Below are 23,033 nucleotides of genomic sequence, written 5' to 3' on the forward strand. Positions count from 1 at the left end.
ACTCAGGACCTTTGGAAGAGCAGTCAGTGCTCTTAACCGCTGAGCCATCTCTCCAGCCCCCTGTTGCTACACTTTTCATGTGTCACCATAACTTAGCTCAGACTACTGTGCTGATAGAAGCTGAGGGGTCTCTTCCGTTTCTCCCACATCTTAAGGTACAGGCCAGATTCTACTCTCTCGATGGAGCCTTCTAGGATCTTGTCATCCAAGAAAAACATCATCCTTCTAAGCCCCTACTGTTTGATTCCTCTTCCTGGCTTTTGTGTTCCACCTTGCTTTTGTGTTCTCTTCCGTATGTTTGGGACCAAAAGGTGGTGGCTGAATATTCCTGGGTTCCAGAACAATGCCTCCCGCATGGCATACAGTAGGAAGAAAAAGTGGCTCTGGCCCTATGACCAGGCGTTACCATGGAAGTAAGATCAAAGTGGCAGGGGCTCTAGCAGTTCTCAGAAGGCTATGAACTCTATTGTGTGAGCCAGAAGCAGTAACTGGGGTGTGGGGAGGCAGTCTGATGGCATAGGCTGGACAAGACGCTGTAGCCGCTAGGCTACAGCTGCCAGAGTCCACCCACTAGTCACACTTGTAACTAGTGGGGAGTCCACAGGCCCTTGGCCAGAACTAGGAAGCAGATAAGCCACAGCAGGGCTGCTATGGGCCCTGGCTTCCACTGTGGTTTCCTCTCTGTCTAGCCTACGGCTAAGAATCTGGCTAGGCAGCCATTAATGGACGACTTTGCAGGGCCGGCTAGGAGGTAGCCACAAGAAGTCAAGCCTGGGCATTGTGTATGTTAACTTCTGTTAGCCTTCTACCCTTAAGCACCCCCAGTTAGTGAAGGAGCAACAGTACAGTGAGGAAAAGGGCCCCCTGTAGCCTCCCGTGGAACACGGGCCCTCAGATCTGAGCCTCCTCACTTCCACAGAGGAAGCAGAGCATGCCAGCCCAGATGGAGAGCTTCGGGCGTGGCTCCCGAGAGCAGGGAAGATCTGGGTCTTAGGTGGGGAGGCTGGTCTCCCTTTCCCCTCAGCTACATGGCACCGTCTTCACTATGCCTGTTCTGCAGGTAGAGGAAAAAGGCTGTCCACTCCGTTTGGTTTATTTGTTTGTATTCCGGGCTTGCCTCAAACCCAATAAATAGCTAAGGGTGATCTGAACTTCCGATTCTCCAACGCTGGGATCACGGATATGTGCAGTAATGTGCCACCATGACCATGCAGTGCTGGGCATCCGATTCAAGGTTGTGCATGTTAGGCAAGCCGTCTGCCACCAACTGAGTTAACATCGACAACCCTGGGGGTCAATTCTCACCCCCAAGCTGAACTGGTTGGTAGTAGTGACCATAAGCGGATGGCAGAGTGAACACCACAGTTCCTACAGGCAGAAAGATGCTTAAGGGGCATCCCTTCTCAGCGGGCACCAGGAAGCTGTCCACGTTTTGGGATAAGGAAAGCGATGACAGCAGCCTGGTCCAGCCTTGTAGAGTCTCACCGTAGAAGACTTCTAGAGCTTTCCAGCCTCCTCTTGATTAGGATGAGGATCCAGACCCAAGTAGCTCCTCAGGTGTATGAGCAAGCGTCCTGGCTCCAATCCAAGGCCTCTGCGCGTCTCGCCCCGCCCCTCGGGTTCCTTTAAGAGGCGGGTCTTGGCTGCCAGCCCCGGGGCCTCGGCCAAAGACTGGGACTTTACTCCAGCGGCTGCAGCGGCAAACGAGTCGGAGCTTCATCAGCTGCCGCAGGCGCCGCGCCCCGAGGCTGAGCCACGATGAGCGGCAGAGTCGGTGACCTGAGCCCCAAACAGGAGGAGGCACTGGCCAAGGTGAGCCTGCTCTTGGCCTGTCTGTGGCCCTCGCTCCTGGCTGAAAGGCGGCTGCGAGAGACGGTCCCAGCGGGCGGGCGACTTAGTCGCCCCCGCTTGGCTAGTGCTCAGCGGACCACTTCTCCTTCAGGGTGAGGACCTCGGGAAGTTTGGTCATCGCGATCTCCAGCACGAGCAGCCCCGGAGGTGTCCCCTTTGGGAAGAAGTGGTTGCTTGGAAGCCCTGGGAGGCAGCTGAGGGCACAAAGGCAACATTCATCCTCCGGGCTGGCAGGGACTGGTAGCAGGGCCGTGGGACAGGGGCAGGGCCCCAGGTTTCCTCCTATTTCCTGGAGGTTTTCCTCGTGCGGGGCAGTAGCATATGGAAGGGTCCCAGACAACTCCTTGGCAAACTCCCCATAGCTCTTACGAGACACCAAGTCACTGTGCGACCTTGGGCCAAGCCCTGTCCTGTGTGCTCCTCGATGAAATTAGAGGAGTTGAATGTTGGGCACCTCTTGTGTGTGAAGTCTAAGATGCCCGGGAGAGAAGAGCTCTTCTCACTCTGGCATCCCAGACCCTTGCCTGGCAAGGGACTTAGTGATGCCACTCAAAAGGAAAGGACATGACCAGGCTTTGCCTTGGCACCTAGTCTTAGGGACTTATCTACTCCATTCAAGTTCAGGAGCTGGCCCTTCTGGCCAAAAGACTTTATCTCCTCAGTCGCACGGGGTCAGAATTGATGGGGTCCAGCCCCAGGGTTCCCAGCTGTGCAGTTTCTTATTTATTCCAGAGTGTGGCAGCAGATGTGGCTCATGTGTGTGACTTTTTTCTCACGCAAGTGTGTTGCTGGCATGCAGACTAAGTCAGTTGGACATAGGTTTGATGGGGATTAAGCCAGGGGCTGGGTGAGGTCCTTGGTGAAGGGAGGCCTCCAGCTTGTCGTTTAGATGACCATTGCCCTAACTCTGGGAGCTGCTTTTGGGGGATGGGAGGGTCTGACTAGACCTAGCTGACCTAAGGCAAAGGGCAGAGGTGGCCAGTCCTCATTGGTCCCCTCTGGAGGTGCCTTACAGGTCAGTAACCAGATAAAGGTCTCTGCTGGGGTAGGAGACTGGGGAGGGTAGCAGGCTGCCTGTTTACCACTGGGCAGTGAGAGATCGGAGATAGGGGTGGCTGTCCTGGGTTACTGTCCACCTCACTTGGACTTTTCCCTTTTGTGACCACCTGCAGGAGCTGTCTGCTCCATCTTGGTTGTCTACCCCCCATCCCCCTCTGCTGCTTTTGTAGTCTTTCAAACTAGCTCCACTACCTTTTTTTTTTTTTTTAACGAAGTCATTTGAGACTACCGGCTTCTTCCCCTCTGCTTCCCATTCCATTACCAAGCCGGCAGGAAGACTGCAGAGGAAAGAGCCTGGGATCGGGACTCACATCTGTATCCAGATGTTGGAAGTGTTGCTGAGCCCCTTTGTCCTTCATCTCTCCATCTGTAAAATGGGGACAGTGACACCTCTAGGGGCTCTGGGTGAGATGTAAGACATGGTGCCAAGACCGGTGCTGTGTATGTGACAGGCGCTTGGTATACAGACAGCATGGTATACATTCATGGTGGCATGACCAGAGTGCCTGCTGTCTGTCACTGCTGGCTGGGAACACACCCACTTGCCCACCAGATTAGCATGGAGCTATGCTCCTAAGTGAGGCAGAGCAGTGTCCTCCTCCTTTTCTGTGCCCTCCTCTCCTACCCGGCTCCCCTTACAACTCAGCCTATGACTACTCAGCCAGTGTCTACCATTGTTGTAGAGAAGGGCTCTGGCAAAGGCCCCTGATGGAGGGGCACTCTGGGTAGAGGGAGACTGGGGATCTACCACTCATCCAACTGTCTCTCCCTATAGTTTCGAGAGAATGTCCAGGATGTGCTGCCCACTTTGCCCAATCCAGATGACTACTTTCTCCTTCGATGGCTCCGAGGTGAGGGAAGAGGGGCTGGGACAGGGGTGTGTTCTGGACAATAGAAGGGTGTTCTCTGAAATCCCTGGCAAACTGAAACAAAAATACAGCTGGCCATCCCACTCCCCACCCCCAAGCCCCGGCCCTTCTGCGGGATACAGACGTGGAAGCTCTGACAGGTGAAGGGACTTGCCGGGTGAGCTGCAGGTGGGAAGAAGATGCGAGCCTCTGGGTCTGGACTGTCAGCATCCTTTTCATTTACTCTGTAAGTCTGCTCTGCAGACATACGGAAAGTTAAGGCCCAGAAAGGCCCTACTCTGTGGAAAGTTGTAGGTAGAGCTGAGATTAGAACCAGGGGTCCTGATCCTGTCAGTTTGAATGAAGGGGACTGTATATGGGGACTCAGGAAGGCACCTCTCCCCGCTCCACAGACCAGGGTCTTGAGTTCTAGTTCTAGCCTTGTGCCAGCTTGGCTGTGACACCTGGGCCAAGGTCGCAGATCTCTAGGCTCCTCCTCTGAGAGGTGGATTAGACAGGGAGCCCAGCCTTTTTGCAAGACAAGGACTGCCTATGGAATGGTGGGGACATGCTGCTAGGGTCAGGATCAGACTCAGCCCCCACTCCTACACCTTGGGTCCTCTTCCCTCTCCTTAACTGTTATTCAAGGCGGGTACCACCTTCCGGGCTCTTCTGACACACTTTCATTTTTCTTTATAGAAACTTTATTGCCAGACATAAAAATGAGGAAATTCTCCTGAGTTTGACAAGCAGAGCTCCAGTTTTTAGGTAGAAATCTGTCATAAACGTGAGAGTACAGCTGGGCAGTGATGGCACACGCTTTTAATCCCAGCACTTGGGAGGCAGAGGCAGGCAGATTTCTGAGTTCGAGGCCAGCCTGGTCTACAGAGTGAGTTCCAGGACAGCCAGGGATACCCAGAGAAACCCTGTCTTGAAAAACCAAAAAAAAAAAAAATTACAATTAAAAAAATGTGAGAGGACAAGACCAGCTCTGTGGCACATCCACACGTCTCTGGGCCCCAGAAGACTCACAATAGACAAAAAGATGTAACTCTTATTTCTAGAAACTTAACAAAGTTGGCATATTCTTGAAGGCCTGCTAGCAACACCCCAGGACAGGTGCAACCAGGAGACCGATGCTCATGGGCCTCTGGAAGTGTCATCTGTCCACCCTTACCCACCACCTATATGATCTGGCCCCTTTCCCAGTCCACATAGAGAGGGTGGAGGGGCGGTGTGGGGGTGGCAATGAAGTCAGTCTATGCTGGAGGAAATTTTGGCCTAGCATTTGCTGAAAGGGAAAGGCTAGAAGAAGGTGGGCGGAGAGAGTGGGAAGATAGTAGCCTCCTTAAAGGGCCAGCTCCAAGATGATCTGACCACGGAGCTGCTGCTAGGAGGCAGAGAAGGGTGGGAGGAGGGAGGGGAGGAGGGAGAGAGAGTCAGTCATTGAACAGCTCTGCAGCTCTGGCCAGTGTGAGGTCTTAGCAGCTGGTTTCCTAGACACTAAACATTTGCTATCATAATCCTAGGATGGCATGAACCATTTGTATAAGGCCTGATAGTTTAGTCAGGGCCTATGACTGGTACTAGCCATACCCTTGTAGGATGGTCATTCCCATTTTCCGGAGGAGAAAACTTAGTCTCAGTCAGGGCGGGGGACTTCCTTGAGGGCACAAAGACAATGGTGAGCGCAATCGGGGCCAGCACCCTTTCCCTTCGAGGTGAGCTGCTTACTCCTGAAAGCAGGCACTGCCTAGTAATCATTTTTGAGCTGCTGAGGATCGAACCTAGGGTCTGATGCATGCCAGACAAGCGCTTCTATGTCCAAGTCACACCTCTGGTTTCAAAGTCTGCTTCACAGAGCGGAGGATGTTTCCCCTCTGTAGTGCATCCGTGTCTCATATTTTCTGGGCAGCAGCTCTGCCTTACTCAGATCCTATTCTGAATTTGAATTGGGGCTTTTGTTGCCTTTAAAAAAAAAAAAAAAAACCTCTTTTTATTCTCCCCTCCCCACCACACACACACCTCTTTGATTCTAAAGGAGACCTTTGCAGTGGAATGTGGTATGAGCTTGGGGTTCCGTTTAGTTTCCACTGCCTCTCTGGCTGGAAGTGAGATCTGGATACCCACCCCAGCAAGGAAGATCAGTGAGCAAGACAGAACAGAGGCAGTAGGAGCCCTGGGAGAGAGCATAGCATAGCTCAGTCTGCAGCTTACAGGGCCATGGGATGGGCAAACCTGGCTGCTCCTGGGCCAGGCTATTGTCCAGTGCCCCAAGCTAGGCTTTCAGGTGCTTGTGAGCAGGGTGGAAGGGGCCTAGAAAGACCGGACTCAAAAGAAACAGTGGAGAAGACCCCGAATATTGGACTCTTGGCAGATAATTGTCAACTGAAGAAGTTCCCCCAGAGAAGGACGAGTACTGTTCACTGCTAGAGGATTCCTGTTTTCTAGGAAGATAAGGGCTCTTCTCTCTAGAGGGGTGTCCTTTCTGTGAGAAACTCATTTTCATGGTCTCCTCTGTTACAAAAGGACGTGCAGTTGTAGCTTCTTAAGTGGTATGTATGGTCAGGCATACACAGTATCTTGTCCGAGATAAAACAAGGTGGAGGAGATGAGATACAGGCCCACATTACTCTTGTCCAAAAGCCTCCCTGGCTGCTTGAGGCACAGGAAGGGTGGTAGTGAGGAAATGCCTAAGCCCAGCTTGCCAGAGTGGCTGCCTGCTCAGATCTGCCAGAAAGGACCTGGCATGAATGGTGCCAGTGGCCTGGCCAACTCCTTGTTTTCTCTTCATCGTGGCAGTGGCCTGGCCAACCCTTTCTTGTTTTCTCTTGTTTTTAAAAAGTATTTTAAGATGTGTAGTATATATGGAGGAAGCAAGGGGGAAGGACAGTGTGTGTGTGGGGGGGGTGGAGTGCACGCCATGGTGCACATGTGGAACGGGGTGGATAACTCTGTGTAGTTATCTTCCGTTACAGGAATTCTGGGGAGAAAACTCAAGTTGTCAGGTTGCTGGGAGTGCACAGTGGGCTGCTCTCTCCTTTGAACCATCCTGCTGGCCTTTACCGTCTCTCTCTCCCTCGCCCTCCCTCCCTCCTTTCCTTCTCTCTCTCTCTCCTCTCTCTCTCTCTCTCTCTCTCTCTCTCTCTCTCTCTCTCTCTTTCTTCCTTCCTTTCTCTCTCTCTTTCTTGCTTTCTCTCTCTCTCTCTCTTCTTTCTCTCTCTCTCTTTCTCTCCTCTCTTTCTTTCTAAGGTAGTGTTTTAATATGTAGCATGAGTAAGCCTGAACTTTCTATGTAGTCCTGGCTGACTTCAAACTTGAGACCCAGCTGTCTCAGCCTACCAAGGCACCGCACCCAGGTTTGGTCAGACCTTTAGACATACCATCCTGACTCAGATAGAGGACAGGACTTCAAGAATGCAGAGTCAGGGAGTATGCTCCCCCGCTCCCAGAGAGCAATGGCGAAGGGCTTGTTGACAGCCCAAAGGGCAGCCTGTGTGCCTGGGTTCCAGGGCTATCAGCAGATCTAGATGCCAATTAAATCCACGGAGGATGTGCAGCCAGGAGAGACAGTTCATAGATCAGAGGCCAAATGGCTTAGAGTCTCAGAAGTTCTTCAAATGGATGGAATGAAGGGGACTGTGGTGAAGAGATGGGAGACTTGTGGAAGGCCCTGACTCTCTATAGAGAGGGTGGAGGCTTAGCCAGAGCACAGGTGTGAAGGATTTGGGGTTTCAGTTGACTCGAAGCTCCACTTGAATAAAAGGCATGACTGCTGCCAAGAGAATTCTGAGGGTTCATCAGAGAAGGGGCAAACAACACCTGGGCTCAGCTCGTGAGATTCACCAGGGTGGAAAACATCCAAAAGGGAAGCCATTAGGATGGTCATGAAGCCAAGCATAAGAAAAGAAGGCTCCAAAGACAGGCAGCACCGTGGGAGGGAAGGCCCTGGGGGCCAGCTCAGAATGCGTGTTTTGGGAGGGCTGTTGCATGATGGGAGAGACAACCCCGTCTCTGGAGTAGAGGGCAGCATACAACTCACTGGTATACATGGCAACTCTGGTTATCGGGGTGGCCTCAGGAGTAGTGAAATCTTGGGTTCAGATTTGAGGACAACTTGTTGGAGTGGGCCCAGGTGAACTGTCTCAAGAACCCGTTATAGTCCTATAAGGAATATGTGGGCCTATTAGAGAACTGTCAGGATTAGCTGGAGGCATATTGACTCCTTTACCTTTCCAGGATGTTCAGCCAACTCTGGCCCCAGATTCTGGGGCAGCTGTGTTCATCTTTGAACTGTGGATCAATTTCTCAGAGCTTGATGTTATACTGTGACAGAGATAAATTTTGTCCTGTGGGGTATGGCCAGTTGATAAAAGGATCCAGGGTTCACTTTCTCTGAGATAAGACCTTTTACCTGATTATCTGCCTGGATACTCTGACCGCACTCCCAAATGCCTTGACCTTGACCGGTCTGTCCTACAGACTTAGGGCTGTGATCTTTTACAAGCCCTCGGTGAAGGCTCTGAGCCTAAGCTGACAGTTGGCTGGGGGAACCCACAAGGGGACTTGGTCCCAGCCTGGGAATGGGTCCTTAAGACATCAGTCTGATGCCCTGACCGTGCTTTTGTTACAGCTCGAAGCTTTGACCTGCAGAAGTCGGAGGCCATGCTCCGGAAGGTGAGCATCTACTGCTACCACGGTTCCTCCCATCCAACTCACATCTTGCCTGCACTTCTCCTGCTTACCCATTACCCACTCCATCATAGATTTTGGTTTATGGGACCCAGCTATTAGCCAATGATTGTTGCTTTATCCCTGAGGGACAAAATGAATTTCCTTCCCTGGAAATATCAGGCTTTCCTACTTCTGGACCAGCCAACAATGATATTCTTGCTGTGATATCTGAAGAAACTGGGGCCTCCTTTTCTACTCCTGTTCAGGTCCTTCTAGGGGTCACCTGTGGTCTGGTGGTCAACTTGTGCGGACCTAGTCCTTCCTATTCAAGACCCCACCCCCACCACAGACCTCATGCTTCCTAATTCTTCCCCCCTGTACTTCCTAAATCTGTGTATTTGCAGCATGTAGAATTCCGGAAGCAAAAGGACATTGACAAAATCATCAGCTGGCAGCCACCAGAGGTGAGGGCAAATGATCCCACTTCCTTCCATATCATGGTCTTCTGGGTTGGGAGCTTCAGATGACAGGCTGACAATGCCAAAGGAGTCCTTATAGTTGCAAAATAGGTATCTTTTGACACCCAAGGGAGAAAGGTGGAGGGAGAGACTTATGAACCTGGGAAAGGTGTGGATGTTTTGAGCCTGCCCACCAGGTGTTTTTACTATATCTCTGGCCCAGGTGATCCAACAGTATCTGTCAGGCGGCAGGTGTGGCTACGACCTGGAAGGCTGCCCTGTCTGGTATGACATCATCGGCCCTCTGGATGCCAAGGGTCTGCTGTTCTCCGCCTCCAAGCAGGACCTGCTCAGGACCAAGATGAGAGACTGTGAGCTGCTTCTGCAGGAATGTGTCCAGCAGACCACAAAGGTAGGTGGCCTGGCTGCCACTGAGAGTGACTGGATCATGGTAGAGGCATTCAAGGAGAGGCAGGCCGTCACACACAGGTGGAGGCACAGCCTCAGGGTTTGCGCTTCATAGACCTGAAATCTCAAGGTTTTAGATGAACATAATGTCACCAATCCACCTTTCTTCTCTCTCTCTCGCTGACTCTCTCCCTCGATTCCTTTGCCTGGAGACTGAACCCAGGGCCTTGTGCACATTAGGCAAGTGTTCTACTCCACCACTGAACTGCACCTCCATACTGTCATGCTTTTGCTAAGAAAAACTTAAGATACCCATCGGTTATTGCCATGATGAATTCCCACAATGTATAGGAATGGTGTACACGGAAGATCTGGGAATAAAAGGCAGTTCTTTACCCTGAAGGTGCTTGGCTTAATAAAACCTCACTAGAGTGAGGGCTGGAGCTCAGTTGGTACAGTGCTCACAGCACACCCAGGGCTTCCCCATCCACTAGAGCAAAAGCCACCTTGCATTGGCAGCAAGTTGAGTGGAACATGCCTGCAATCCCACCATCCATGAGCCTGAGGCAAGAGGGTCTTGATTTTGAAGCTAGCCTGGACTATATAGTGAGACCCTAGACACAGGCAAAAGAAAAGCCAAAACTATAAATTATTACAGCTGGAGATGTTGCTCAGTGACAGGCAGCTGGCCTCACACAGGCTGGGGCCTAGGTGTAATTCTCAGTGCAACAAAGAAACCCAGAAAGACAAAGAAAACCATCTCACTACATTGTTGGAGAACTTCTTTTGTTTCTGTGAGGACCAGTGAGATCTACTTTTGGACAAAGCTACCCTTGGGCAAGTATGGGGATTGGGGTCCTACTGGCGCAGATGAACCCAGAACCCCTGCTCCTCCAAGTGTAGTTTCAAGAGATCAGGTGACAGTTCCCTTGCTAAGACAGAAACTGAAGAGATGGTTTAGTGAGTAAACAGACTTGCCAGCAAGCCTGAGAACCTTGGTGGAAGAGGAGAGCCAGCTTCCTCACATTGTCTTCTGGGCTGCACACTGTAGCATGGACACACACACACACACACACACACACATACACACAGAGATATAAATGTAATTTTTTAAAAAGGAAAGGAAGCACTGAGGACCAAGACGGGGTGTCCCTCACCTTCCTCCCCACCCCACCCCCTGCTCCCACCCAGCAGTTGCAGATATATTAAAGTATGGGTGCCTCTCAGCACTATTATTTGCAGATGCTCAGAAAGAGCCCTGAGAGGCTGGGGCACACAAAAGGGGTTCAACTTGATGCTTCCTTAGAGCTTAGGCAGGATGGAGCATCTATGCCTGTGAGAGGCCCAGGGGCTGCATGAGTGCTACCCAGGGAGCCCAGTAATTGACAGGAAGACAGAGGCCCTCAGGAGAACCTGAAGGACAGAGGGGATCTCACACATGATCTTGATCCACCCAGTCATTCCCTAGATGTCTAGGTTGGTATTTCTCCCTCGGTGATACCTGTGTGTGAGAACCTCTGGGCCCAGCTCCCACGCACGGCTTGCTCTGTGCGTACCTGAGCACTCAGCACTGGCCCTGGGTTAGTTCTCCAGCAGGGTGGAATGATGGCTTCCTCTGTCTGTCCGTTCCCTGTAGCTAGGGAAGAAGATAGAGACCATCACCATGATTTATGACTGTGAGGGACTCGGCCTCAAGCACCTCTGGAAACCTGCAGTGGAGGCCTATGGAGAGGTGAGAGGAAGGGTGTAGGGGCAGGAGGGGCTGCTCAGCTAGGCTTACTCAGACGGGGAGGGCAGGGGGAAGGCGCTGTGGCCTGCAGGCCTGACCAATTCTGTCCCCTAGTTTCTCACCATGTTTGAAGAAAATTATCCCGAAACACTGAAGCGTCTGTTTGTTGTTAAAGGTAAGTTGTGAAGTTCTGGTGATGAAGTCAAATGGGAAGGAGAGACTGAAACCATTACTTGGGGGGCAGACTGAGCGAACAGTGAGCTAAAGGATGGGCCCAAGAAGCCTGACATAGGCCTTAGCCTGTACAGGTGCTTTACAGTTCCAAGAGCGTTTGAGCCTTCAGTAAGATTCAGGCTGGTGCTGCCATATGAGGAGGCTAGTTGGTCACAACCCTTGTACAGATTGGGAGCCAGACCTCAAATATGCCTGGCTGAGCCTCACGCTTAGATGCCCCATGGGCAGAGGTGGGTGGTAGATGACGCAGTCAGAGACTGAGTTAACCTTGCTCTCTGCTTCACATGGTCTTGTCTCTCTTCCAGCCCCCAAGCTGTTTCCTGTGGCCTATAACCTCATCAAGCCCTTCCTAAGTGAGGACACTCGGAAGAAGATCATGGTTCTTGGAGGTAAGTATCCCAAACTCTACAGAGGTGTGTGAACCAAGTTGGGTCTGGGTTTAGAGGTATGGCCACAGCCTCTGGGGGCTGTCCTGTGCTTCAGTAGTAGTTGGGACACTGGGCAAGTGGAGACAGTCTGTGCCTTCCTGGGTTTGGTTGTTGTTTGTTTCTTTTAATTGCCTCGCTTATTTGTAAAAACAGCACAGGACACTGGTCATCTGCAAATAGTGTGTGGGTACGTGTGTCACAGCAGTCCATCTGTCTGAACACTGGCAGGAGCCTTTTCTACTGGGCCTTCATAGGGGACTGGGCACCTTTGGGAGCCTGGGCTGGAGCTGCAGCCTGGGCCTTAGCTGGAGCTGTGGCCTCTGCCTTGGTTTAAACCTTGGGCTTTGGTAGGCAGAGCCTATGTCCCTTGGCCATGTAGCTTCAAATCTGCTTCCCAAGCGTGGGGTGTGTGATGAACACCAGAAGGCTGAGTTTGCCGCTGGGCCCCTTTGGCATCTTGGGCTTGATGGCCTGAGGCTTCAACAGGGCTCGATGGCCTCTGCACATGCACTCACTGCCTTTGCACTGTTGGCCTGCATCTTTTTCAGGCTTTTCTTGTGCTTCTTGGCAAAGCACATGTTCCTCAGAAACTTGGGGTCAACCTCCTTAAGATATTCGTATCGTTGTGACCCGGGTTTCTTGCTGCCATTTCTGTACCATTTGAAGGACTGGTTGTGTGTGGTATGGTTCTTGGACTTGGCCATGTCTGCATGCTAACCCGGCTCTCCACCTTCCTGTTTTCATAAGGACACTTTTTCTCACATACTCTAGAAGCAAGCCCTGGGCTCACCTCATCATGCTCTCAGAGAGGAATGGAATTCCAATGCCTATCCTTAAGGGGCTTAAGTTAGGGGAGAGAGGCCTGCAGAGAAAATGCTATGGAACAAACCAGAAGGCACTAGAAAGTACATCAAGAGGGTGCCATGGAGATAATTTTGGAACAAATACCTTTCCTGTGCCAGATCCAGGATGAGGTGTCAGGCCGCCAGGATTATTAAAACAGAGTCCCTTGGCTAGCTCTCAGGAAAGAGAGGTACAAACTTGCTTATCAGCATGATGTGATACATGGAAGAAAGAGGAAACCACAGTATAGAGTCACACTTGGGCACAACACCCATCCCTCTGGAGTTGAGATGAGAGCCATGTCCGCCCAAGCTAATACAGCAATGTGAGCGAGCTGGCCATATGAAACAAAGCAGAAAGAGGAACACTGAGTAAAGATTACGAGGCAGGGTGCAGCAAGAGGTGTGAGGCTGGAGAGGGAGCCGGAGCCAGGCCACATGGATACCAGGACACCATGTTGAGAGGCTAGAGCATGACTCTTTAGGCTCCGAGAACCAGAGAAGTGCTTGGCAGAGAGTACCACGGTCAGATTTTCAACTGGCTTGTATTTACCAACAAGACCATGAAAGCCAGATGCCGGTATGCATGCCATGCTGTTGCCCACGCAAGAGATGGCGTAAACTGAGGCAGCAGCCTTAGGGAAAGGGAGGAAAGACTGGCTGGACTTACAACTTACCCAGGAAGCAAAACATCAGAATTCAATGGGCTTTACAGAATAAATGGATAGTAATATTCAGCCGGAACAAACAACCCTCAGGAAGAGCGAGCGTGGGCACACTGAGGCTGGCCTATACTGAGGATTCCTGAAGTGATCTTCAGGAAGTATCCAAGTTCAGGTGCAGGCAGAGTAAGTGGAGCCCACTGTGGAGAGTGGGAAGTCACTAGTGTCGCTGGCAGAGAAGCAGGGATTGGATGTGCAGAGAAGTGGGGAAAATGTGTGACCCCCAAAACCAGCCAGGAAGACACACAGGAACCAAGCCCCGTGGCAACAGGGAGTGGACTGATGGGCTATGAAGGACTGAGACAGGCTCTGGAGCTGAGCTGGCAGTAGTCGTAGAGGTGCATCTGCAAGGCTGCCTTTAAACGACATACTGCAAGTGGCTGCTGTGGCTCGCTTCTTGACCTTTAGGCTAAGGTCAAGTCAGAGCGGCAACTCAGGTCCTGGGAAGGTGATGAATGTCTGTAATCCCAGCACTTTGGAGGCTGGGGAATTCCAGTTCCAGGTCTGTCTGGGCTGTGTTCTAAGTTCAAGGCCAACCCAGGTTTCATAGTGGGACCCTGTCTCAAAACAGTATGGGCTGGGTTGGCTCCACAGGTAAACACATGCTTGTGACCCAAGGCTCATGACCTGAGCTTGCTGCCAGATCCCACAGTGGAAGGAGATGAACAACTCCCAAAGGTTGCCCTTTGCTTCCACACACGCACCATCCCCAGCACACACATACGACAGCAATAGTAATTTTTTGTTTGTTTGTTTTTGGTTTTTGGTTTCTCTGTGTAGCCCTGGCTGTCCTGGAACTCACTCTGTAGACCAGGCTGGCCTCGAACTCAGAAATCCACCTGCCTCTGCCTCCCAAGTGCTGGGATTAAAGGAGTACACCACCACCGCCTGGCAACAATAGATTTAAAAAAAAAAAAAAAACAACAGAAATGCATTTATGATATCCGAGGACTAGGGAGGCAGAAGCAGGTTGAAACTACATAGTGAATTCAAGGCCAGCCTTGGTTCCAGAGACCCTGTTGCAAACAAAAGGACATTAGGACTTCAGCACCAAAGTCCCAGCTTTGTCTGTGCCTGATATTTCCTAGAGATGGGAAGGCCTCTCCCTTAAACCAGTTCCCCTGCTCAGCTGGGAGAAGAGAAAAAGCCAGAGCAATAGATTTTTATGGTTTCTGGTTTTACTGCTGCTACCACCCACTAAGTGCGTGAGGCTGTTTGGTTCCCTGGCAGCAGAGCTATGTAGGAGGTTCAGTCTGTTCTCCTACCCACACTTAAAATTCTTTCAACCAAATGTGCCTTGGGCACATTGGGAAGAAACGAGATTCCCAACGGAGGAAAGATAAAAGTTACTTCAGGGTGGTCACTGGAGTTTAGCAGTGCCAATGAAATCACCCTAAGGTCACAGATAACTGAAGGTGGGCCAACACAACACGGTCAGGGTCCCAGTCATCTGTGCAGAGGACACTAGGCTCATCCCCGGCCTAGAGCTGCTGACTTAGAGTCAGCTGATAGGCTATATAATTAGAGTGGTTTGTGGCATTAAGGTTTTGTGCCAGGCTGGTATTTCTTGGGAAAATGGTTCTCAGCACTGAGAGTTAACTCAAGAGTTAATAATTGCTCCAGTCAGGAGAGGATTTAGTTGGAAAAACAACAAAAAGCTGTCAATCAGCCCAAAACAAGAACACAAGTGAAGTGGGCGGGGTTGAGACAAATAAGCCCATTTAAGGGGTCACTCTACAGTGAGGTACTCACTCAGTAAGTCATGGCTCAGCTAGTGAAGTATGGGAAAATATGTGAGATCAGCATCACCGGATGAGAACCTGTGGATTCAAGACTGCTGGTCCTGCCGCATGCTCCTCTGCACAGAATACAGTTGCCCATGTTTGGCTTTTATTTTAATGTTTGTATCCTTTCCTAGGAAAGGTAATAGACTAATTTACAAAGCCCTCTCACATATCCTCAATTCATCCTGCTGCCGTCCCAATCCTGCACAGCAGGCAGCTCAGAATGAAGCAGGTTCCTGAGGTTGTTGAGCTGGTCAGTCGCCATGATGACAGCAGCTCCCGGTTTCTGAATCCTGGACCAGGCAGGATTGTTTTCTGGGTAGTGGCTCTTCCTAACTCCATGAGCATATATCACATGCTCATAAAGTGCTCCCTTTCCCCCTGAGACACTGCCTTACTATGGAGCCAAGGCTAGCCTCAAACTAATGGTTTTCCTGCCTGCAACTGTGCCCCATGCCCAGCGTATAATGTTCCCTTTTAGGGTAGGGCCCACCCTTTCTGCCTTTTCAGGGCTGACCATGAGGTTTGAAGTCTTGCCTAGTGATACCTTACTGTCCTTCTCTCTCCTGGCAGCAAACTGGAAGGAGGTTTTACTCAAACATATCAGCCCTGACCAGTTGCCTGTGGAGTACGGAGGCACCATGACCGACCCTGATGGAAACCCCAAGTGTAAATCTAAGGTATGGGCCACCAGCTGGATGTCAATGGGGAGAATCTTAGCTCAGATGTGCACCCCAGCTCACTCTTTGCTCTGCTTCTAGATCAACTATGGGGGTGACATCCCCAAGCAGTATTACGTGCGAGACCAGGTGAAGCAGCAGTATGAACACAGTGTGCAGATCTCCCGAGGCTCCTCCCACCAAGTGGAGTATGAGATTCTGTTCCCTGGTTGTGTCCTCAGGTAGGACTGGGTGCTTCTAGGGACCTGAGCTTTTATATATGCCAGTGGATAGGCTAGGGTGGAAGAACCCAGTTGCCATGGACAAACATACACACACAGGTGAATGTCCTCTGCAGGTGGCAGTTTATGTCGGAGGGATCAGACGTGGGTTTTGGTATTTTCCTGAAGACCAAGATGGGGGAACGGCAGCGGGCAGGGGAGATGACGGAGGTGCTGCCTAACCAGAGATACAATTCCCACATGGTCCCCGAGGATGGGACCCTCACCTGCAGTGAGCCAGGCATCTGTAAGTATCTGGGTCTTGGCGACACTTGAAGTGCATTATCTTTCTGCTTATGACTTACCCCTTCTCAGTGGACTGATCACCTCATGGTGTTAGAACAGGAAGGGGCACTCTCTGGGGTCACCTGTCCTGGCACAGATCAGGAAAAGTAGAATTGGAGAGATGTAGTGACTTGCTTAAGGGAGTCCAGATAGCTAACAGCTGGCTGGAGCTCTCCCTTGATACTCCCAGGTAGAGGTGAATCACTGTAACAGGCGAGGACAGGGATTCAGAACATCTACTTTTGGGAGCTGGCCATGGTGTGCACACCTGCAATGGAAGCACTTAGGAGGCTAAGACAGGATTGCAAGTTGAGGCCAGCCTGAGGTACACAGGCTTTGTCCAAGGCTGACTAGGTCCGAGACAGCAGCCAGATAGTTAGAAACAGGAGAAGCAGAACTGACTGTGTGGGTAGAGGGAATCTCCCCAGGGCACAGCATGCCAAAAAAGGCCAGCCTTGAACTCTGAGCATCGCTCACCTCTGGTTGACCAAAAAGCAGGTCCAGGACACGAGAAGGCAACTTACACATGGCAGAAGTCCTCACAGAAGGTCATTTGGTATTGGTTTAAATCCCTTCAACCCAGCAGTTATAGTCCTGAATGTGTCCAACAGAAACCTTTACAAATACATAAGGCTAGAGAGACCAAGAAGTTCCTAGCAGCCGATAAAGCCAGAGGCGCAGCACATGGCCCCAAGAAGGTCCATCTATTACAACGAAACACCAAGGAGCCATTAAAGAGGGCACACTGACAGCTAAGATGTTAATTCACATTAAGCAGGTAAACATGAAGTGCTGCATGTGTGGTACATGTTCACCGAGGTTGAGGGGAAAGGCTATATACAGAAAGGAACTCTGGGAAACCTACACTAACTTAGGACACTTATTGAGGGCTTTCTTTTCTTCTATTTCTGTAAATATATTCTACAGTGTTGTATAGTATAGTACAGTATAGTATGGTATACTAATGTACTAAATAGTATTAGTATAGTATAGATAGTATGGATAGTATAGTATTAGTATAGTAGTATAGAAAGAACAAACGCATGCCAGCTACACACCGGCCAGGCAAATTTCTAGTTTCCTTTCCGACAAAGCCAAGGGATGGAGGGTAGAAAAGTGACAAGCTAGGGCTTTACCCTCAGATCTGAGCTGGACTTGCCTGCTGGCTATGTGTGTAAACTTGGGCAAATGACTCAGCCTTCCTAAGTCTTTTTTCTGATTGCTGCAACTTACAGAGATGCCAGCTCACATGTGATAAGATCTGTAAGGCTATGGGCATGATGTCAGAGATAGAGCATGCAACTCAGCCCCTGTGCCCATCAGTGTTATCATTACTAGGGCAACTGGAGAGCAGGGTGTCCCCGGAGACGATGGGGGAAGATGGGAGACGCCCTGGGCTCCATTGTGGAGGCAGCACCACAGGGGTATCTGCACTCACCCTGCAGAGACCCTTTTATCCAGTAGCCTGCAGGTCTGGTGCTCCCTCCCTTCAGGTACACTGTACACAATCTGGCTCCCCAGGAGCAGGATCACTCTTTTTAGAGAGCAGCCAGGTCTCAGGAGAATGTATGCACTCTGCTGCACCAAGAACAAGGCTTAGCACAGGCTAGACTTTGTCATCCACAAAGGAGAAAGCTCATTATACATTTGAGGTTGACTTTACTTTAAAAGATGAGGAAGCTAGAGGCTGGAGAGACCACTCAGTGGATAAGAGCTCTTCCAGAGGTCCTGAGTTCAATTCCCAGCACCCACATGGTGGCTCACAACCATCTGTCATGGGATCTGATGCCCTCTTGTAATGTGCATCAGGACAGATACTCATATATTAAAATAAGTCTTTAAGAGATGAAGAAGCTGTGGTATAGACAAGAGACAGTAGATGCTCTCTTTTACATTATGTTACTAGTGTAAACACTAAGTGAGGATACTAGAGGCTCCTAACTACAGACTGTCCAAGAAACAATTAAGACATTTATCCTTGATGTGACAAGAGTCTCAGATCCAGGATGTACTTCCACAAAGGCCATGGAGGGGCTGGAGGGCTCCAACTCAGTTGCTTCTCTCTCATATCTGAAGGATAAACAGCTTTTCAATACAACCAGGATGGAACTGCAAATCCTCAATTTATTTTATTCCTTCTTGGATCTGTTCCTTATAAGAACACTTACCTGCCTGGGGATCTGCTTATTTCTTGGAGGAGCAGAGTCAGGCCACAGCATAAACTTCCCCTTCCCGGATGGGAAGGCAGTGAGGTAGGAGAGGTAGGATCGGGTGTCATTTGGAGGCAGAATTGTTGAGATCATGAATTAGGTAAAGCTTACCTGTGGGAGGGCAATGCTTCTGAGGGCCAGATAACCCCTGAAGAATGGAGTATTGTCACCCCATAGAGAAACCTCTGGATTGTCAGCTTCAAATGGTACAAACACAACCCTCCTGGGCTTTTCTGGCCCATGTTCAGGTATATTAAACATTACATCTCACTGAGAGCCTACTGTGTGGAATGCTCAACTAGTGCTGGAAAGAGTTTAGAAAGGTCTGGGCATTGATCTGGAGGATACAGTGTGGTTAGGAAGATTTCAAACACTATAGTAGAGGGCCAGACAGCACCAGGGAGAAGAGGACAGCTAGGCACCAGTACCTGCTTGCTGAGAATGTCTGACTTTGCCACCGACTCTTCCAGAGTATTCAGATCCAAGTACCTTTAAAGAACGGACTTCATTTCCCTTCACCGTCATATGAGAGAAGTGGGCTAGAGCAGACTTCCTTCTGGGGTCCATGAACTCCCCAGAGAAGTGGTTCTGAATCTAAGACCCAACATTTCCTTCTTATAGTGCCTACTGTCCCCATCACTATTCTGAAATGAAACTCACAGATAATGTAACGCACCTACACACAGCTTTAAAGTCAGTGCCCTATCTGGAATATAAGGGGAAAAAGGAAGCAAATGTGGATATAATAATAATGAAGTAGCAGGAATTCAACCCAGAGCTCCCTACATGCTAGGCAAGTACTCTAACTCAAACCTTCAGCCCCAGACCTGTAATTTATATATTTTCCACTACATACGTGAAGAACAGTGTCTTTCCCTTTGGGACACTCCCTTTGGGACACTGTCCCTGATAACCTGAAGATGCTCAAGGGGGGGGATAATTACCCAAAACATGTTGAGAAGCCCTAGACCTGAAGGCCTCTAAGGCCTCCATGAGCCTGTGAGTACACGACTAGTGTCACACTGAGACATTGGGATGCTGGAGTGGCAGTGCTGCCCCTTCCTCTGTGCCCTTCCTTGTGTTGGAGGGCAGATATTTGCTGAGCAAAGCATCTCAGGGCTGGTCTAAGGAGATCAGAGTATGATGAACTTGGGTGGCCAAGGCTGTCAACAGGACCAAGAGGAAGGACCTCTTGTAGAGATGAGGAAATAGAAGTCAGTCGGAGCAGTGCTGACTGTCGTCCTCATGCAGTTTAGCCAGGGGTGAAAAAAGGGAAAGACGCTGAGAAAGCCAGAGAGCGACCCAGAAGGGAGGCCCTGCTGCTTTTGTTCTTGTGCTTAGCTGTCTTGAAGGGGCATTTGAGTGAAATGGAACAAGCTTGCAAAGGAACAGGCTGAGAGTAAAAGCAAGCCTGTTCAGTGGCCAAGGCTTAGAAGCTGTCCCTGCCAACTGAGTCCACCCTCTTCCCAGAGGAAAGCACAGCTAATGGCCTGCTCACCTGCCAGCCTACCAAAGGGTGTCTGTCCCTTTAGAGACACATTTCCATAACAAGCCTGGCAAGTACATGCACAGGCACATTCACCACAGGATGTGAGGAAACCTTTCCTTCAAGACAGTGCTGCTCCCGCGCTAGTATCACAGAGCCTCTAGAGCCAAAAAGAGTTTTGTTTTTACACATAAATTAACAAAAATGCTACAGATTGCTCTACACATATCTTAGCCTCTGCATGTATCTTAGACATTCCTCCCAACACCCTTCCCATTGTCTACATAGCCAGTCTGGACTCAAATAGTGTATACAGTCCAGGCTGGCCTTGAACTTCTGATCCTGACCTTCCTGTGTTGGGATTACAGGTGTACCACCATACCCAGCTAAAGCTCTTTTTTTTTGGGTGTGGGGGGTTTGGTTTTTTTCAAGACAGGGTTTCTCTGTGTAGCCCTGGCTGTCCTGGAACTCACTCTGTAGACCAGGCTGGCCTCAGAAATCCACCTGCCTCTGCTTCCCAAGTGCTGGGATTAAAGGTGTGCTGCGCCACCACCGCCCGGCAAGCTCTTTCTTTTTATGTCAGAAAAGTGTTCCACTATACGGATTACAGCACAAACTCCTTGGGCAACTTTCCTCAATGAACATCCCATCCTTTTGTTGTTACGGGCAGGCATGCAGTGAGTACCCCTGGTCCCATTAATCTTCCCAGAGGGTAAGCACCTGGTTCACAAAGTCTGCAGGGAAGCAGGATGGGCTGGAGTAACCCAGGGTCCAAATGAGGCAGTACTGTGGTCAGGGATGCAAACCAGAGGGAAAGCCCAACCTTGCCATCGCTCACCGTGTCACCTAAATCCCTCTGAGCTGAGCTAAAGTCAGACTGTTGCTGACTTCAGAGCTGTGGTGCGGAAGAATGTGATCACACGTACAGACTGCAAACCCATGCTTTCACACATAGACAGTACCCTCCCAAGCACTCTGCCTGGGTAACGCGGCCGTGACTTTGGCCTTGGAGACCTTTTCCTTCCAAGCTGTCACAGATGTGAGTCTCTGTCCCTGCCTCACTAGGCCTGTTCTGCCTCACACGGTTTTTCACTTTCTCAACACACTCAGCGAGACTGAGTTCCAGAAGACCAAGGACTATTATGCCACTTTCACCTCCGTCTTCTACCACATCACCTTGCTCAGTCAGTACAAACCAGTCCTGCTCACCACCCTCCACCTCTTGGTGGGAACTGCCTGAATGCTTGGTTTTTCTGCTCCCTCAGATGTCCTGCGGTTTGACAACACCTACAGCTTCATCCATGCCAAGAAAGTCAGCTTCACTGTGGAGGTCCTGCTTCCAGACAAAGCAGCGGAAGAGAAGATGAATCAGCAGGGGGCAGGCACCTCCAAATAACATCTCCCCCTGCAGCAGGCCTGGTCCCCTCAATGTCTTCCTGTCAGTTTCTTTATAGTCATTTTCCTACAACCGATTAGCCCAAAGAAACTGGGTTGGAGGGAAGACTTCAGACTGGACGGAGCTCCCGTTCAGAATCAGAAGAGGATAAATAGCTAGAGGGGTCCTCGCCATCAGAGACCGGCTGTAATGATGTCTACCCTGTAGACCTTGCCAACTTCACCTGCCCAGGGATAGCTGAGACAGGGAGGGGCAGGGTACACAGGACGGTGGCAGGAAAGAACTTAGAAAGAAGTGAAGGGATCGGGATGTCAAACTCAGGGAAGCCAGCTGCTGGGGAGAAAGTTGCTCCTAAATGAACATGGAACAAACCTCCATGATTGTAATGATGGTTGCAAGGTAGTAGGCTGCTAGATGTGATGGGTATCTGAAGCTCTTTGAAATGTTTTGTCATGAGCCTCGAATGTCTCATCTTCCTCAGCCCTCCCCAACCCCCCAAATCTCAGGAGTGGCCTAAGTCAGCACTGGAAGGCTAACAGAGGGCCTCTCTCTCCCCTTGAGAACCTCACTAGCTCCTGAGCTCCACTGGTTGCCTGTTTACTAATGGTTGCCAGCGCCTCAAAGCTGTGTGGGACTTTGGTACCTAGCCACCGTTCTCCAGTGAAATAAACCTTCCACAAGCACAAGGATAATTAATTTCAGGGATTGTAGATAGCAAAGGGCCAAGGAGGCTGTGGGTGGGCCCCAGGCCTCTCACTAAGTAAACCTCCACTTGAGCAACCCTACACAAAGATGACACGCAGGGCTGAGACAGCCCTGAGTGCACTTCCCAGTCCACTCTCCCACAGTGCCTGAGAACCGGTCTCCTGACATGAGCAAGGGCTTGGCAGCCCCTTCTCTGTGGAGGCGTGTAATGGCAGCAAGTGGCTTCCTCTTGCCTGGGGACTCCGGTAGCCAGGGTAGGAGGTTGCCCAGGAAGGTGGCCATAGACTAGGCAGGCATCTGAGCAAAGGGGGCCAGGCACAGGTGACGTTGCAATAGCAGTTCTTGACCTCACACAACTTGCCAGCCAGGTGACAGGCTGCCCAGAATTCGGGAAGGAAGCCCCAGGCCCTTACAGGGTCCCCGCTTTCCTCGGAATGAGGTCTTGGCCCAGCCTGCAGACTAGGTTCACGAAGCGGAGGGAGCTCTGGGCAGGTGCAGGTTTAGCAACCAGAGAGGGCTGAGGCCACCCAGGATCTAGTCACATATCTCAGGAGCATATCCTGGCCTTGGTTTACAATGCAGTTAGGTACATTAACCAATGAATAAAGTAATCAATTTTCAAAGCAAAGAGCAGAATTCATTGCCCATCGCCGGCTTCCTAGAGGTCTCTTACACTAGTCACACACACACCCGACATGAGGAGAGGGGGAGAGAGAGGGAGGGAGAAAGGGAAGGAGGGAGGGAGGGAGGGAGGGAAGGAGAGGGGGAGGGAGAGGGAGAGGGAGAGAGAGAGAGGAAGGCATTCTGATCCTTCCCTCTGGCGATAGACACAGAGGCGTTCCGTTCCTCTTGCGACAACGTTCTCCATAGTCCTAACACGTTGCCTTCCGATTGGCTGAGCCGGCGAGTGTCGTCCGCCATCTTTGTTCCTGGCTCTCGGATGCTCCCGAGAGCCTTCACGGTGAGGGCGGAGG

General features: G+C 50.7%; 1 protein-coding gene across 1 annotated transcript; it reads left to right on the plus strand.

Annotated features, from left to right (window-relative positions):
• The first annotated feature begins 1,608 nt into the window (after window positions 1-1,608).
• Window positions 1,609-22,687, plus strand: Sec14l2 (SEC14 like lipid binding 2). Its single transcript, XM_031341368.1, has 12 exons — window positions 1,609-1,812; window positions 3,686-3,761; window positions 8,392-8,435; window positions 8,837-8,896; window positions 9,114-9,302; window positions 10,935-11,030; window positions 11,142-11,202; window positions 11,567-11,650; window positions 15,611-15,717; window positions 15,799-15,938; window positions 16,055-16,224; window positions 21,224-22,687. Exons 1-12 carry the CDS (start codon window positions 1,759-1,761, stop codon window positions 21,352-21,354), a joined length of 1,212 nt encoding a protein of 403 aa, XP_031197228.1. The 5' UTR covers window positions 1,609-1,758; the 3' UTR covers window positions 21,355-22,687.
• The last annotated feature ends 346 nt before the right edge of the window (window positions 22,688-23,033 follow it).

The sequence above is a fragment of the Mastomys coucha genome, unplaced genomic scaffold (genome assembly GCF_008632895.1).
Source record: "Mastomys coucha isolate ucsf_1 unplaced genomic scaffold, UCSF_Mcou_1 pScaffold22, whole genome shotgun sequence".
Classification (NCBI taxonomy): domain Eukaryota; kingdom Metazoa; phylum Chordata; class Mammalia; order Rodentia; family Muridae; genus Mastomys; species Mastomys coucha.